This window comes from Nicotiana tomentosiformis, chromosome 4 (assembly GCF_000390325.3).
Source record: "Nicotiana tomentosiformis chromosome 4, ASM39032v3, whole genome shotgun sequence".
NCBI lineage: Eukaryota > Viridiplantae > Streptophyta > Magnoliopsida > Solanales > Solanaceae > Nicotiana > Nicotiana tomentosiformis.
In genome coordinates, this window is record NC_090815.1 from 123,448,852 (window position 1) to 123,463,987 (window position 15,136).

General features: G+C 35.0%; 1 protein-coding gene and 1 pseudogene across 2 annotated transcripts; both read left to right on the top strand.

The window, feature by feature from the left end:
- The first annotated feature begins 7,516 nt into the window (after nt 1-7,516).
- Nucleotides 7,517-11,753, top strand: LOC104117160 (protein OSB1, mitochondrial-like). Of its 2 annotated transcripts, none has more exons than XM_009628167.4 (4): nt 7,517-7,913; nt 7,997-8,135; nt 9,769-9,856; nt 11,133-11,656. In XM_009628167.4, exons 1-4 carry the CDS (start codon nt 7,582-7,584, stop codon nt 11,357-11,359), a joined length of 786 nt encoding a protein of 261 aa, XP_009626462.1. In that variant the 5' UTR covers nt 7,517-7,581; the 3' UTR covers nt 11,360-11,656. The 2 variants fall into 2 exon arrangements, with proteins under 2 accessions (XP_009626462.1, XP_009626463.1); XM_009628168.4 differs by having other exon boundaries at nt 7,518-7,913; nt 9,769-9,850; nt 11,133-11,753.
- A 2,348-nt stretch (nt 11,754-14,101) lies between these two features.
- LOC117281689 (U6 spliceosomal RNA) lies at nt 14,102-14,210 on the top strand (annotated as a pseudogene).
- Nucleotides 14,211-15,136: the final 926 nt, after the last annotated feature.

A 15,136-nucleotide genomic window follows, 5' to 3' on the forward strand; every position in this document is an offset into this window, starting at 1 on the left:
ATTAGCTCTAGACCTGTTTTTGGCCCAAAATATTACTGTTGAATTTTTTTAACTATTTCAAAAATTATTCCAAACTTTTGTATTTTATAAAAAAGCCCACCATCTATTATGAATCAACTAATCCACCAACTAATTACTATCATTTTCTTTTGGACTAGTGGATCTTGTAATATTATTGCAATTTGACGAATTATAGTAGCTAGTAATTGTATTATTAGCAGTTGATATTAAAATATCAGGTTATGATTTTTGGATAGTGTATTATATAATTCATTATAAAAATAATAATTTTGTGCCAAACTTATTTATGCACAGGACTATTGTTTGTGATAATGATAATGAATGGTATCGATGAAGGTTCTGCATATACATGATTAGCAAGTGTGTTTGTTTGGTATTGTTGGGTATTTTTGATAGTTTTTAGAACTTATAGGTATAAGTCATATTTTATATTTTTCAAAAAAAATAAGTTAAATATATTTTGAAAAATTATGTCCAAACATATTTTCGTCTTCAAATCGAACTTCACACTAATCAAATTTTTTTTTGGTAATTAAAGAATTTTATTACCAAGTATCAAATACGTACAAAGTTCAAAACTGGAAAAAACCGAAGAAAATCTGAGCTACTGCCTGCAAGTTGGGCATGAAGCCCCAACTGCAAGGATCATCTTGTCTTCCTCACTATATTTATATCTCTTACGCTTATGGATAATCATTGAGCTCTCTCAATCTACATTTTATATTTATCTTAGTTTTTCTTTTGCCTCTCTGAAAAATATCCTGAACTAATGATCTAAGTATCCCCTCTACATTCTTAGACTTAGCCTTGAATATTCTTGAATTCCTCTGTGTCCATATGTTGTAGATGCAGCCTGCTAATGTCATTCTATATACTTATGCCTTCGGTGTTTTCCCCTTCATTTCCTTTATTGCACATTCCACTTCTTCATCCCATGTCATTACTGATCTTTGAACCCCCTACCATTTCAATAATCTTTCCCAAACCTCTTTAGTCACCTTACATTCAAAAAATAGATGTAGCATGGTTTCATTTTCTTCCTTGCAGAAATCACATGTTTGATCACTCATCGATCCCTACCCTGCTACCTTGTCTTTGGTACGTAGCCTTTATTGTAGTGCAAGGTTTAATATAAAACCCCACCTAGGTACATCATAGTTGTTACAAGTTAGTTTCCTCTATGACATCTTAGGATAGCCTTCTGTTTACTGATGGTACATCACTTTTATGGAGTATGAATCCATTTTCAGCAGGTCAGTAATGCACAAGCCAGCCTTTGACAGATATGTTTTAGCTTTTAGTATCTTGTTTAGAACCCAGGAAGCTTGGTTGGTTTGAACTTCTCAAATATTTCTTCCTTTCCCATAGTATATATGGACCCACCTTACCCAAATCTTATCTTTCTTTGTGCATAGGTTCCACAGTAGTTTAATCGTCGTAACCTTTTTCCAGGTCTCCAGATGCAGTACATTAAATCCTCATGCAGTTCTTGGCCAGCATACTTTCTCCCATGCTAGTAGTGCTCTTCTTGATATCTCATATGTGTCTGTCTATAGAAAACTTCTACATGTTGCTTCTATCATTGTAACGATCCGGTCGGTCGTTTTGAGTATTACAGTCCCGTTCTCCCATTTACAACTTATTCTGTGTTCAATTATAATTATGTGACTTGTCGGGGAGGTTTCAGAATGAATTGGAACACTTAGTTCCAAGATTTAAATCTTAAGTTGAAATAGTTAATCGGATAATGACTTATAAGTAAACGACTCCGGAATTAAGTTTTGATGATTTCAATAGCTCTGTATGGTGATTTTGGACTTAGGAGCGTGTCCGAAAAATTATTTGGAAGTACGTACTTAAATTAGGCTTGAAATGGCTAAAATAGAAATTTAAGCTTGGAAGTTTGACTGGAGAGTTGACTTTTTGATATCGGGGTCAGAATCTGATTCTAAAAATTTGAATAGGTTCGTTACGTCATTTATGACTTGTGTGCAAAATTTGAGGTCAATCGAACTTGATTTGATAGGTTTTGGTATCGAATGTAAAATTTGAAAATTCTTAATTTTAATTAAGCTTGAATTGGGGTATGATTCGTGGTTCTAGTATTGTTTGATGTGATTTGAGGCCTCGAGTAGGTCCGTGTTATGTTATGGAACTTGTTGGTATATTCGGACGGGGTCCCAGGTGAGTTTCGGACGAAGTTTGGATCATTTTTATTTCATGTTGCATTGCTGGAGGTATGCTGGTTCTGGTTTTTCCGCATCTTCGGAAGAATGGGCGCAGATGCGGACAGTTGATCGCAAAAGTGCAAGTAGGCTTGGCTGGGGAAGATCGCAGAAGCGGAAATTGGAGTGCATCTGCGGCCCCGCGCGAGCACCTTGGGCGCAGAAGCGTGTCTGGCTTCGCACCTAGGTTGCGCAGAAGCGGACGGAGATCTGCATGTGCAAGGAGTCAGTTGGCTAGTGGAGTCTGCACAAGCGGAGCTCATGTCGCAGAAGCGACTCTTGTGTCCACAGAAGCGGAATGACTGGACAGAAGATAAAATCGTGAGTTTTGGTTTTTTTCTTCATTTTCGGATTTTGAAGCTCGGATTGAGCGACTTTGGAGAGGACATTTTCTACACAACTTGGGGGTAAGTGTTCATAACTCCCTTGTGATTATATTCCATGAATTAATCTTCATTTTTGGTGCTAGACTATTGATTTCTCAAGAGAAATTGGAGAATTTTTGATAATTCCATAAAATAAATTTTCGAGATTTGAACAATGATTCGGAGTCGGATTTGAGTGAAATTAGAATGGTTGAACTCATAATTGAATGGGTTGTCGGATTTTGACTTTCATCGAATTTCGAGACGTGGGCCCCACTGTCGAATTTTTGAGCAGAGTTAGGAATATTCATAAATTGTTAATTTGTAAGCGTTGGAATAAATTGTGATTTATTTGCACGTTGTTTGAATAGATACAGATCGTTTGGCTTGAATTGAGTATATAGGAAGCGTTCGGAAGTTGATACGTGCAGAATAAAAATTCCGGAGTATTGTTTAGCTTGCTCGGCATTGGATTCGGCTTGTTCGAGGTAAGTAACTCTTCTAAGCATGGAGCTGAGGGTATGAACCCTGATTATATGTGCTATGTGTTTGGTATTGAGGTGACGCACATTCTAGGTGATGGGCGTGTGGGCGTGCACCGTGTAAACGGTGATTCCGTTATTCCCGTGATACTGTGTAGTTACCTGAACTTATCTGAAATCATGAAATCTTTACGTACTAGAGTTATCGAGTTGTGATTCATATTAGAAACCATGTCTAGGCTACATGCTTATTCTGTTGGGACCCATTGAGGTCGTTACTGGTGTTGAGTTATTTGCTTACATTGCAATTTCATACTCAGTCATGTTTATTCATTTCATATCATATCTCAGTCTATGTTGCTACATATTGACACATCATATCATCATTTTTGGGCTAGTTTCCTGACATCGTGAGCCCGAGAAACTGGAGAGATTGATGATTGAGTGAGGCCGAGGGCCTGATTGTGATGATATTGATATTATGGCACGTGAGTTGTCAGTGCATCACGTGAGTTGTTCATGCGGTTTATAGCGCTTGAGCTTAAGGAGCCCCTCCGGAGTCTGCACCCACCCCCCAGTAAGCGCGGTTAATTTATATTGAGGGATGGATCTTCCTTGGACATGGATCTTATACGAAGCATTTATACCTGGGGATCGATCTTCCCCACGGGCTAGATTGGTCCTACTCAGTACTAAGTAACTGATGGTCAGTTGATGTATATATTCCGGGATGGATCTTCTCTGGTCCGGATTGGTCATATACAGTACCGAGTGATTGAGCATGATGAGTGAAAAGTGTGAGACAGTGAGATTGAGTACCCTGAGAGTATGAGTACACGAGTTCATCTCTGAGATACATTGCATTGACATGCACACATGACATACAGACAATGAGGTGTATTTTTCCTCATGTTGCGCGGTGTCACGTCATTCATGACTTCTCACACATATTGACATATGGGCATAGTGATGCATTTTACACTGGCTATCGGGAAAGAAAATGAAATATCTTATTTATTGTTGGAAGGAGTTTTGGAAAAAATTACTGTTTTCAAACTTACTCATATTTTTGGTAACTTCAGTAAACGACTTAGGTTTTCACTGATGCACTTGAAAGGCAGAACTATTTTCAAAAATCATGATTAAGCTGAGCATTTTATCTTTGAATTACTTCTTTTATTACTTGTTTTACGTTGTTATGGACTGTTGTTGGCTATTGGTGTTGGATCCGACCTTTGTTCCAGTTCATCACTACTTTCAACCTAAGGTTAGGTTTGTTACTTATTGAGTATATGGGGTCAGTTGTACTCATACTACACTTCTGCACCTTGCGTGCAGATGTTGGTTGCTGATGTTGCTGTGATCGACGGGAGCTGGAATTGAAGACGTACCTGCGTTCCGGTTGTAGCTGCCTCTTGTTCAAGGTAGCTTTAGACTTATAAAAATCTGTTTATGTACATTTCGAACAGATGATGTATTTATTTCATACCAGCTTTGTAAATTCTAATCTTAGAAGCTCATGATTTGTACTATTGATTCTTGGAAAGTATATTAGAGTTAGTTAAATATTAATTAAATCGGATTGCTATTATTTGGCTTACCTAGCGGGTGAGGTTAGGTGCCATCATAACTAGTTAGATTTTGGGTCGTGACAATCACCTTAATAATTTTCTTTGGTAGCACAAAGATTTGTGACCAGAAGACTTGGATTGAGAAGAGTACATTCATTATCAACTGAAGTCGCCCAACATATGACATGAATTTTGTAGTCCAGGAAGTAATCCTCCCTATCATCTTCTCTAGAAGTGGTTGGCATTGTACTATTGAAATTCGCTTAAAGCTCAACGAGACTCCAAGATACCTGATTGGCAATTTCCCTTTGACAAATCAGATTTTTTTAAAATAAATTTGAGAATTTATGGTCAAATACTAGCTATGAATCTGAAAACATAAAAAGTGATGGTTACTAATATGAAGTTTGAAATGGTCAAATTAAACGAAGCATTAAATTTTTTTTTCCTTTGTCATATGGAGTGGTAGAGTAATATTTTACACCAATAAAATGTGCAAGAAAAAAGAGGTAAAAAGTAGGGATGTTCAAATCGAAACGGAAAATCGCACCAAATTGAAACGTCAAATTAAATCGATTAAAAAATTCGATTAGTTTTGATTTGATTTGGTTTGGTATTGAGTAAAAAAATTCGAACCAAACAACATAGAAATATATAATTTTTATATGTACTTTTAAGACTTTATATAGAATTTTCTTTAAAAAATGTCTAGAGATATTTGGGATCCTATCATGGGATGTAATATTTAATAGAACTATGAAGTGCTTTCATTTTTATTTTCTTTAAATAATGGGATTGTATCACTTTCTTATCAACTATTATTGAAATGCGTCAATCATCTATTTGTTCTTCCATATTCATATGTCAAGATTTCTTATACTTTTTCGAATTTTAAATGGTATTTCGATAATTTAAAATTAAATAGAAAATATTAGTGTTTAGGTATCATACTGATTTTTATGTTTAATTATTAAATTCGGTTAACCTTGAATGCGTACATCAACAAAAAATTATTGTTATACAATTAAGAAAATAACTATCATGTGTTACTAAAAATATTATCCTATCAGAATATTTTAATAGATCATATGTTTGTCAATTTTTAATTTTTACTAGATATATATTTACTTTTCAAAACTTTATCTATAACTTTAACAAAGTAAGATTAAAATAATATTCATATATCTATAATATATTAAAAGCACAAAAACCCTTAGCGAAATGTTGTTCGCCTTTTTGCCCCTTAAAATAAATTTTATATTAGACAAAATAGTCATTTTAAATTTTCTCCCTAATATTTAAGAGTTTTTTATAAACTAAATTAGTACACTAAATCCTTCTTTATTTGAAGTATGTACAAATTCTTAATATTAAACATCTTATATAAATGCTTCCTTATTTAAATAATGTAACATAACAAATTTATTAATAAAAAGAAAACAACATTTGGAAAAGCTATTAAAGTAGCAAACTTTTGTAAGGACTCCTTTTTTTAACACCACTAAGGACTCCTTTTAGGTTTAGTAGTCTTTGATTTTTTGTTAAAAAATATTTATCTATACTATATTAAAAGCACGAAAGCCCTTAGCAAAATATCATTCGTCTTTTTTAACCCTTAAAAATAAAGTTCATATTGGACAAAATAGTCAATTTTGATTTTCTTAATTTAGAAATAGTTATTTAAGTATTTTCTAATATTTAGGACTTCAAAATTAATAAAATTTTGATTTTTTTGTTCCTTTATAGGATTTTGATTTAAAATATAAAAATAGATTTATTTTACTCTAATTTGAAAGGAAGTGGCACCTAAATTTTAGGAAGAATTGGCAGTCGCAAGAAGAGATGAGAAGGTTCTAAATTCTTTTGCTATTTTTAAGAAAAATAATTTTGGTTATTAGGTGCCAATTTTTTTTGGGCTTCTGTTGTCAAACCTAATGTAAGGCCAAAATATTATCAATTTTCTTTATGCGTTGCATACCATATCATTTTTCCTTAATTGTTTAGCAGTACACGCATTCATGTTGGCGTTGATGGACATGATAGTTGGCAACTCTTAATAGTTAACTATTACGCAGTTGTTTAACTTGAAGGGATGAGTATAATTTGATTATTGTTTATACTCTCACCGCTTTGTGCAAACTATAGATTAATAGTTGGCATTTTTACTGTACGGGCATAAAGCTTGTGATTAATAAAAAAGATGATAAGTTAAATAATTTATAGATACGTCATACATCAACAATAAATAAGTTACAGGGTCAAATAACCCTCAAAATTGGACTATATTTGTTGTGTATATATTTTTTCACATAAACAACTATATATTATACTTTTAGAAGGAATATTGATGCCAACAATAAAAATTTTGATCACGATAGTTTAGTTGAAGAAACGGAACATACATCACAACATTACATCATACTATCCCATACAATACAACATCTATCATTGCAAATACTACATAACTAACTTAACTAATTCAATTATTCATGTTTGTAGGTTTAATATCCAACAATTTTGAACTCACCTATTACGTTAATGTAACTATACTCATTTATCCATTTAAATGCATATAAGATCTATTAGGAGGCCAATTGTTATTATACACAATTTATTCTTGTTATATATAAAAAAAAATTATTAATAGACAAGCTTACACGTGTAACGCACGTAACCAAAAATTAATGTAATAAAAAAACCCAAAAATATTACAAAACCAAATCAATCCAAACTGATATAATTAGTTTGGTTTAATTTGGTTTAGATAAAAATCGAACCAATCCGATCCATATACACCGCTAGCATAAAAAAGAAAAAAGAAAAAGAATGAAACCATAATTAAACTAGTGATTAGAGAGTTGATAGAGACTAAAAACACCCGCCGAAAAGAAAGCGGCCAAAAGTTCCCAAAAGTTCCATGGCAGCAGCAGCCGCCCGTTCCCTCTCCATATTCAAAAGGGCAGCTCAATTTCGCCGCCACCAGCACTTCTCGTCGTCGTCGGCGGCGAATCACGGGCCGTGGGATTTCTATTACGGTGATAGTGAAGGCGAGGAAAGTGCAGTGTATCAGCACGCCCTTAAATTCCAACGGCCGTCAACTATAAAACAACACCAAGTTCTCCGCAACTCCGTCAGTCTCATAGGAAAAATTGATTCTCCGTTCAGAAGAATTAACACCACTAACGGCGCTTTTGGCCTTCATACTTTCCTCAATGTCTCCGCCTCTTCTCATTCCCGCCCCTCTTTTAAGTAAGACTTTAATTTTATTTCTGATTTGCAAATTTCCTTATTGATATTTCTGTTTTTAATGAATAAAGTTTGTCGGTGCGCAGAGTTATGCTGAAAATATGGGATGAAATGGCGGAAGTGTCAATGGAGCATTTGAAACCGAAGGATTTGGTGTATGTTTGGGGTCATTTGAAATCATACATGAAGACTGACGAGAATGGTAAACGCATGATGAGACACGAGGTTTGTAATCCAGAACAAGAAAAAAGCCATTTTTTCTTATGCCCATTTTATGTAGAGTTATTTCTATATAAAAGTACAACAACAACAACCAGTATAATTCCACTAGTGTGGTCTGAGAGTTTAGTGTGTACGCAGACCTTACCCTGGGGTAGAAAGGCCATTTCCAATAGACCCTCGGCTCCTCCCTCCAATAACTCCCCACCTTGCTCTTGGGGTTTGGGTAACTCGAACTCACAATCTCTTGGAAATGGAGGGTGCTTAACACTTACCACTCGAGCAACCCACTCTTGTCAAAAAGTATTTCTATATAAAAGTATTTGCAAAAAATTGGGTAAACTTTTTAGCTTGATAGTTTTGTACTTCCCCGTGTTAGTTTGTTTAGAATGTTATTGTCTGTTAACCAATTAACATTATACAACAAGTCAACAACTATGCCTCAGTCCCAAACAAGTTGGGGTCGGCTATATGAATCCTCAACTCTCCATTTTAAGCTCAACTTATGTTATCATCATATCAAATAAAATTAAAAGTAAAAATGAAAATAAAAGTAACACTATAGCTCCTCATATATATACAAGATTGTCTAGTATTTGTTAATAAGTTAACTATGGTGCAATTGCATGATCTCAAAATTATTAGGCATGCGCCCTCCACATTTCATACCCTGGTCATCCAAATTCCTTGCATCTATTAGAGACTTTGGCATGTTGGTTATCCAGCAAATTTGTGAGTGTCTTTTGGGCATTGCCATTAAGTTATGATCCAGGACTATGACAAGTTTCAGCTATTTTGCACAAAAATGTGACTGAATTTTATCTGTCCAGTTGCAATAAGGCGTATTAGAGTATAGGGAGCATTCGGATACAAAGTTGCAAGCACCAGGTTTCCTTTCTTTAACGAACTCAGTGACCTTTTTTTCTCAGGACGCCGGGGGGGATAAAATTACACATTAGAGGGAACATAGCCTGTTTCCTCTTCATGAGATTATCATTATTTGCCTTATGGATTATTAATGTTTTAGACTTCTATAAGAATTCATCTTCAGATAGACTTAACTTTCAAACTCAAACTGTTCTGCTGTTGTGTCTGCACCTCAACGTTCTATGATGGTGAGGGGAATGGTATGGTTGCAGATATCCATTAAGAGAAGTCCGGTAATGTGCTTGTAACATTCCATTTTCTTCTCTTTGATATAGCACTCAAATTTAGCTTTCAGAGAGGTAATTAATCAGAATTGCATCTGCCGTTTTATGTTTAGCATTCGTGTATGATTCCGCCCTTCCCCGGACCCCGCGCATAGCGGGATCTTAGTGCACCGGGCTGCTCTATTTATTTATTGAAAATCTCTCCAAAGACAAAGGTTAACAAAGGAAGGTGTGGCATAAGCGTACTTGTACTTTGACTGTTGATTTTTCTTTTGGATCTTCAAAGAACAAAAAAGATGGCATATAAGCTATACATTACAGAAAATATGATCCTGTCTGAGATGTGTCTTTGCAAATTCAAGATCCTTGTTCTGTTTCCTGTAATGTTTTCTCTTTTGCTTTTCCCCTATTTTTATGTATCTTGTGGCGCACAAAATGCTTTCTTTTTTTATTTTTCCATGTTTTCATGTATTCATTCTTTTGTGAAGGTAGTTGTCAAGGAAATAAATTTTGTTACTCCAGATTTTCAAGCCTCGGCCTGCCCAGAACTTGAGAAGAAAGAATCAGGAGGTACAGGTTGGCTTTCTGAGCGTTTCTATAAATTGATTCCGTCCATAGATTGTAAGCAATTGGCAGTGTTATCAAAAGCGTGCTTAATCCCTGAAGCGAGGCTCAAAACATATTGAGTGCTTCGCCTCGCTTAGCGGGCGGTTCAGCATTGTCATCAAAGCTCTAAGACATACTTTTCCTTGCTAATGAGTGTAATCCTGAAGAAGCCACACACAATTGATATTTCACTTTATTGTAAATTTTCTTCAATTTCTTAATCCATATATTTGGTATTCATGCTTGTAGATATTAGTTTTGGACTACATATACATATTTGTAGTTTTTTCTCAATTTGCGCCTTTCTTCGTTAAAGCCCACGCTTTATTTACACTTTGCGCTTAAAGCCCCAACATACCTTAGAGCTTTTTTGCGCTTTTCGCCTTTGATAACACTGGCAATTGGTAAAGGTTCTCTATATTGGAGTGCAATGGGCCTGAATAGAGCAGAATGCCATATAGAGGATTTCTATGACCAACCCCAAGTAAGCGAGTAGTATGGGATTGAGGACAGTTGATTGATTGTATGCACGACATATCTGGATAATTCAAAAATAGCAGATCGCAGGAGGATAACTTCAAAATTTCTAGGATGGAACTTTAGAAATTATAAAAAATCAATTACTATTTTATGACACATTCACTATATCGTGATTTTAAAATCTAAGTATGCTATTACTTAGTAGAGGAAAATGCAGCTTATTGTAAGATATCCTCTGTAGCTTCCACCTTTTAATTCGTCGAGGTAGAATGGAGGGGGTGGGAATTTCTGTGTTGATAAAAGAAAGAAAGGAAGAACAACTAAAGAGACTTTATAATATGCTTCACATAATCAGGGTTTAGGTTATCCTCTTTTTATATTTCTCTTTCCGCCAGTGACCATTCCATGTAGTTGATTATTGGAACAATGGGATATTGAGAGATGAACTGAAATATGAGCTGGCTTGGATATTCCTGCTAACAATTTTGCTGCTTTGAATGTTGTGTCAAAACATTCGACACTGAATGCTTGATTCTGCTCCGGGTCTTTGGAGTTCAATCAAGACTGTAATCTAGAGCTACACACTGATTTTGGCGCCAAACCAAACAGCTTGGAGGCCCAGTAATCCAATTAAAAAATCCAATTAATAAAACCATTGACGGTGCCCAGTCTGGGCATGTTGGGTATTGAAATTTGTTGATCCTACATATCCATGCTTCTTCGAACTCGTTAACTTATTTCTAGGTCCATTCACTTGCGTTTTCAGATGAAGATGAATTGGAGAAGTACAGGAACCGGATCCATTTGTGGCAAATTTTCTTCGCTAGCCCTTATGAATGGATGGACTTCAGGAAGAGTAAAGTCAATCCTAAATACCCAGACTTTAAGCACAGAGATACTGGTGAAGTTCTTTGGCTCAGGACGGATGATCCCCCCTGGATAAAAAGACAGTTGGAGATTCTAGATTCTAGATTCGTTTACCCAGGTTTCTAAGAACAATTAAGCTCCATATAAGACATGTCTTTCTGAACAGACGCATGCAGAACAGTGCTGGAACCTGTTACAAGAGCATAAGTGCTTGTGAAGCATAGAAGACTACAAACACTGTGCTACAAACATTAAACGTGCTGTTAGATATGTGCATATTTCTTATAATACAACTTGATTTGGTAAATATAATAGGATCCCCATTATTGATGAGAAGAATCCACCACATGTTTAGGTTACAAGTTATGATTACTTGGCAGTTGACCAGTTGTACTAGTTGTTTAGTGCTGGATGCTTTTGAAATTTTGCTTCTTGAAAAGTATGTCTTGTACATAATTTTCTTGTAAGATCAACACTTGTATTACAAAATATCATGGCTGCCCTCCCCTTTTCCAACCCATACCTGGTTCATTAACATGATACTGTGCTCCTGTGCTCGGCAAATTTGTCCGACAACGGGTTTTCCAACAAGCCTTACGAGGGGCTCTAGGAACTCTGAAAAACTCCCCGTGCTGTGCGGCAAATTGGACATGTGCTGCCCGTTGATCTTGTTATTTGTCTGTGTGCCGTCAGGAACTAGTTCATATTGAGAATCAATTGTTTTGTCATTTAAAGTACAACTTCCTCTTGTTGGAACCTTGTAGATTGATCAGCTTGAGCTGTGAATCTTATTATTGTACTCATCTACACAATTAACAAGTTTTATACTCTATTTCTTTTTCATATCCCTGCTGCAGCAGGGCGTGGTATTGCCTCTATAGGAGGAAACTTCTGATCCCCTCCAATAAAACATTAGAGGGATATTTTGAATATCGGGTTTTAAATAAGACACATGCCTTTTTAAATATAGTCAGACCTCTTTATAACAATATCTCTATATAATAGTCATGCACTATAAAAGTCAAGTTTTTTTCGGAACCGATTCTTATGTTATGTTACAATATATGTCCTATATAACAACATTTTACCATAGCAGCAAAAAAATATCGAAATAAATGAAGCTGATATAAAGAGGTTTGACTGTATTAGTTTTGAAATTTAAACTTCAGGCCAGGTGGCCACCTTCAAACTTCAAACCGCTGGTCTAATTTTGAAAAGCTGGTCAACTTTCTAAATACAAACACCAGAAAAGGGGCCACCTGGTGTAAATGAAGCTCAAGATAATGTTTATAAACTTATATTTAGCGAAAGGGAAGCACATCTGACATGATTATCATGTGATCCTAATTTGAAAAGGGGAATTTTGGTTGTTTAGGATAAAACTGATCCATGGTCCAACTTCAGAGAGGACCCAATTTGTTATTTGAATCAAGAATGATGCAGGTCCATATTATCCTGTATGAGAATGTAAAAAGCCAGTGATTAGTGTGCTCCTGTTGGAATTTGGATTAACCACAATCATAATACTTTCGGTAAGAAATAAAGGTGAAAATAGCACGGGCTAGTCAGTTTTCGGACTCGTAATTGAAAAATAATCAGTGTTTGCATAGTCATTGAAAAATACCTACTATTTTGCTGCAACACGGAAAGTTCCAGCATAATATACTGGAGATTGATGCACCTATGTATGAATTTCCAGCATATCATGCTGAAACTCGAGCACACAGAAAGTTCCAGCATAATATACTAGAGATTGGAGCACCTGTGTATGAACTTCCAACATATTATATTGTACCAATATATTATGCTGAAACTCCAGCATATTATACTGGAAGTTCACATGTAAAAAATTCGAACTCCAGTATATTATGCTGGAATATTTTTCAGATTTTAAATAGTGTTTTCGTTCAGATTTATCTTTACATGAAAAATGGCTAAATTTCGATTAATTTTGAAACTGTGACTATTTTTCAATTACCACTTGTAAATCTGGCTATTTTTGAATTTCAGCCGAAATAAAAAGAAATTACATGTTATGTCAGCCCATAAGTAAGTTAGTACGAAAATTAGTCAATTCATAAAATATTACCAATATTATCCAATTAGCTATTTGCAACAAAAAAAAAAGTATCAAAATTTTGCTTTCTTTTGAGTGGATGTTGTTGGAATAGATTGGATACATCTTAAGGAGTTTAAATCTCAGTTTTGGGATGATTTGGTAGAGTTTTGAGGTAATTTTAATCGAAAATTCGAAATAGAAGATAAAATATGAAAAATGATGATATGTGTATCACATATGTATCATATTCGTGTCAAATGTGTATTACAAGTATATCCATGTATATATGTGTGTGAGATACATGCGTGATATATGTTTGATACGTGTGCCGCAGAAGAATTTTTAAAACTCGATTTTAACAAGGAATTTTGATACCAAATCAGTCAATTACCTCCGATCTTCCTCAAATTTTGTATATTGACTCATCTATATGTTTTCAATAGATTTCAATCATAACTATTGAAAAAGGTCCCTTTTTGCTTAGATTTTGGAATCTTGTATTTTTTTTTTTGTTTTATCACCTTGTTTGCTATCTTATTCATTCCTTTCCGTCTTGCATCTAATGTTGTTGATCACGCTTAAAAGATGGAGGGAGATCTTTGTGTGTGATTCTTAAAGAGAAAGAATCCTTATTCATTTGAATTTTTAATTTTTATATGTGCTTGACTAGTTTTAATAAGTTTATGATTAATGGCAAGAAGTTGGTAACTTAGAAATTATTTGAGATATTTATGTAAGATTCTATCATAAGAACTCAGTCTGGGACCTGGCAAAGGACTAGAATCAGATATTGAAGTGAGTTAGCAGTCATTAGTTCGAAAATATCCGATAAAATTAGAATGATACAAAGAAGATAGACCATAACATGGCCCTTGCACGAGAATAACACACACAAATTGAGACATGGTCCAAATTAACAATAAAAAATAAAAAGTTTAGCAGCCATTACATGGAATTATAGGCAAATTCTTTTAAGGCGACTAGGAAATAGGTACGCGTACTGTGCCATTTTGGAGTTTGGACTACCAACAGAAGTCAAAGCCTAAAAGTGTATAGTAGGTCTATACAATTGATGTCTTTGGTGAGACACATCTATCTTTTATCTCCTAGTACAATCTTTCACTTCAGTGTTTACCAAATAATTAACTTACCATTTGCGTCTTCACTGGATGACGTTTATAGACTTTCGTGTCCAATTTTACTTTTGAAGTCTAAATTGGCAAGAACTTGTCTCCATCTTACTCTATTTATTTGTCATGAAATGCTCTCTTCTTTATTTGATCACGAGTTAATTGTCCAAATAGTGAGAGAAATGGGGGAAATTCATGGGAAATTTGCACTGTCCACCGCCACTTTCAAAATAATAGCCAATTTTATATATATATATATATATATATATATATATATATATATATATATATATATATATTTTTAGAGAAAATACAGTCGAAATAGATTTCGGCCTTAGCACGTCCGATCGAGTTCGATCGATGATCTATCAAAGTAAGACCCGAAGGTGGAACAAATTAACCTCGAACCCGGGGGGCCGATCCGTGTCGAGTTCGATATTATTATCAAGCTCGAATCGAAATCGAATCATGATGCAGAGTAGATCTATCATGCTGACAATCTAGACACCAACCAACATTGACCCCGAATCAATTCGAGGCCTTGAGCCAGGATCGGGCTCGAACCAAGATCACGAGCTCGAGTCGAAATCAAACTCAAACCAAAATCGAGGGTTCTAAGCAAGATCGAGCTCGCAGACAAAAGCCGTTGCAATCTCACTAGAGAGAATCTTAACAGAAATTGTGGAAAAGCTGACTTATTATGGGTCTCCCACT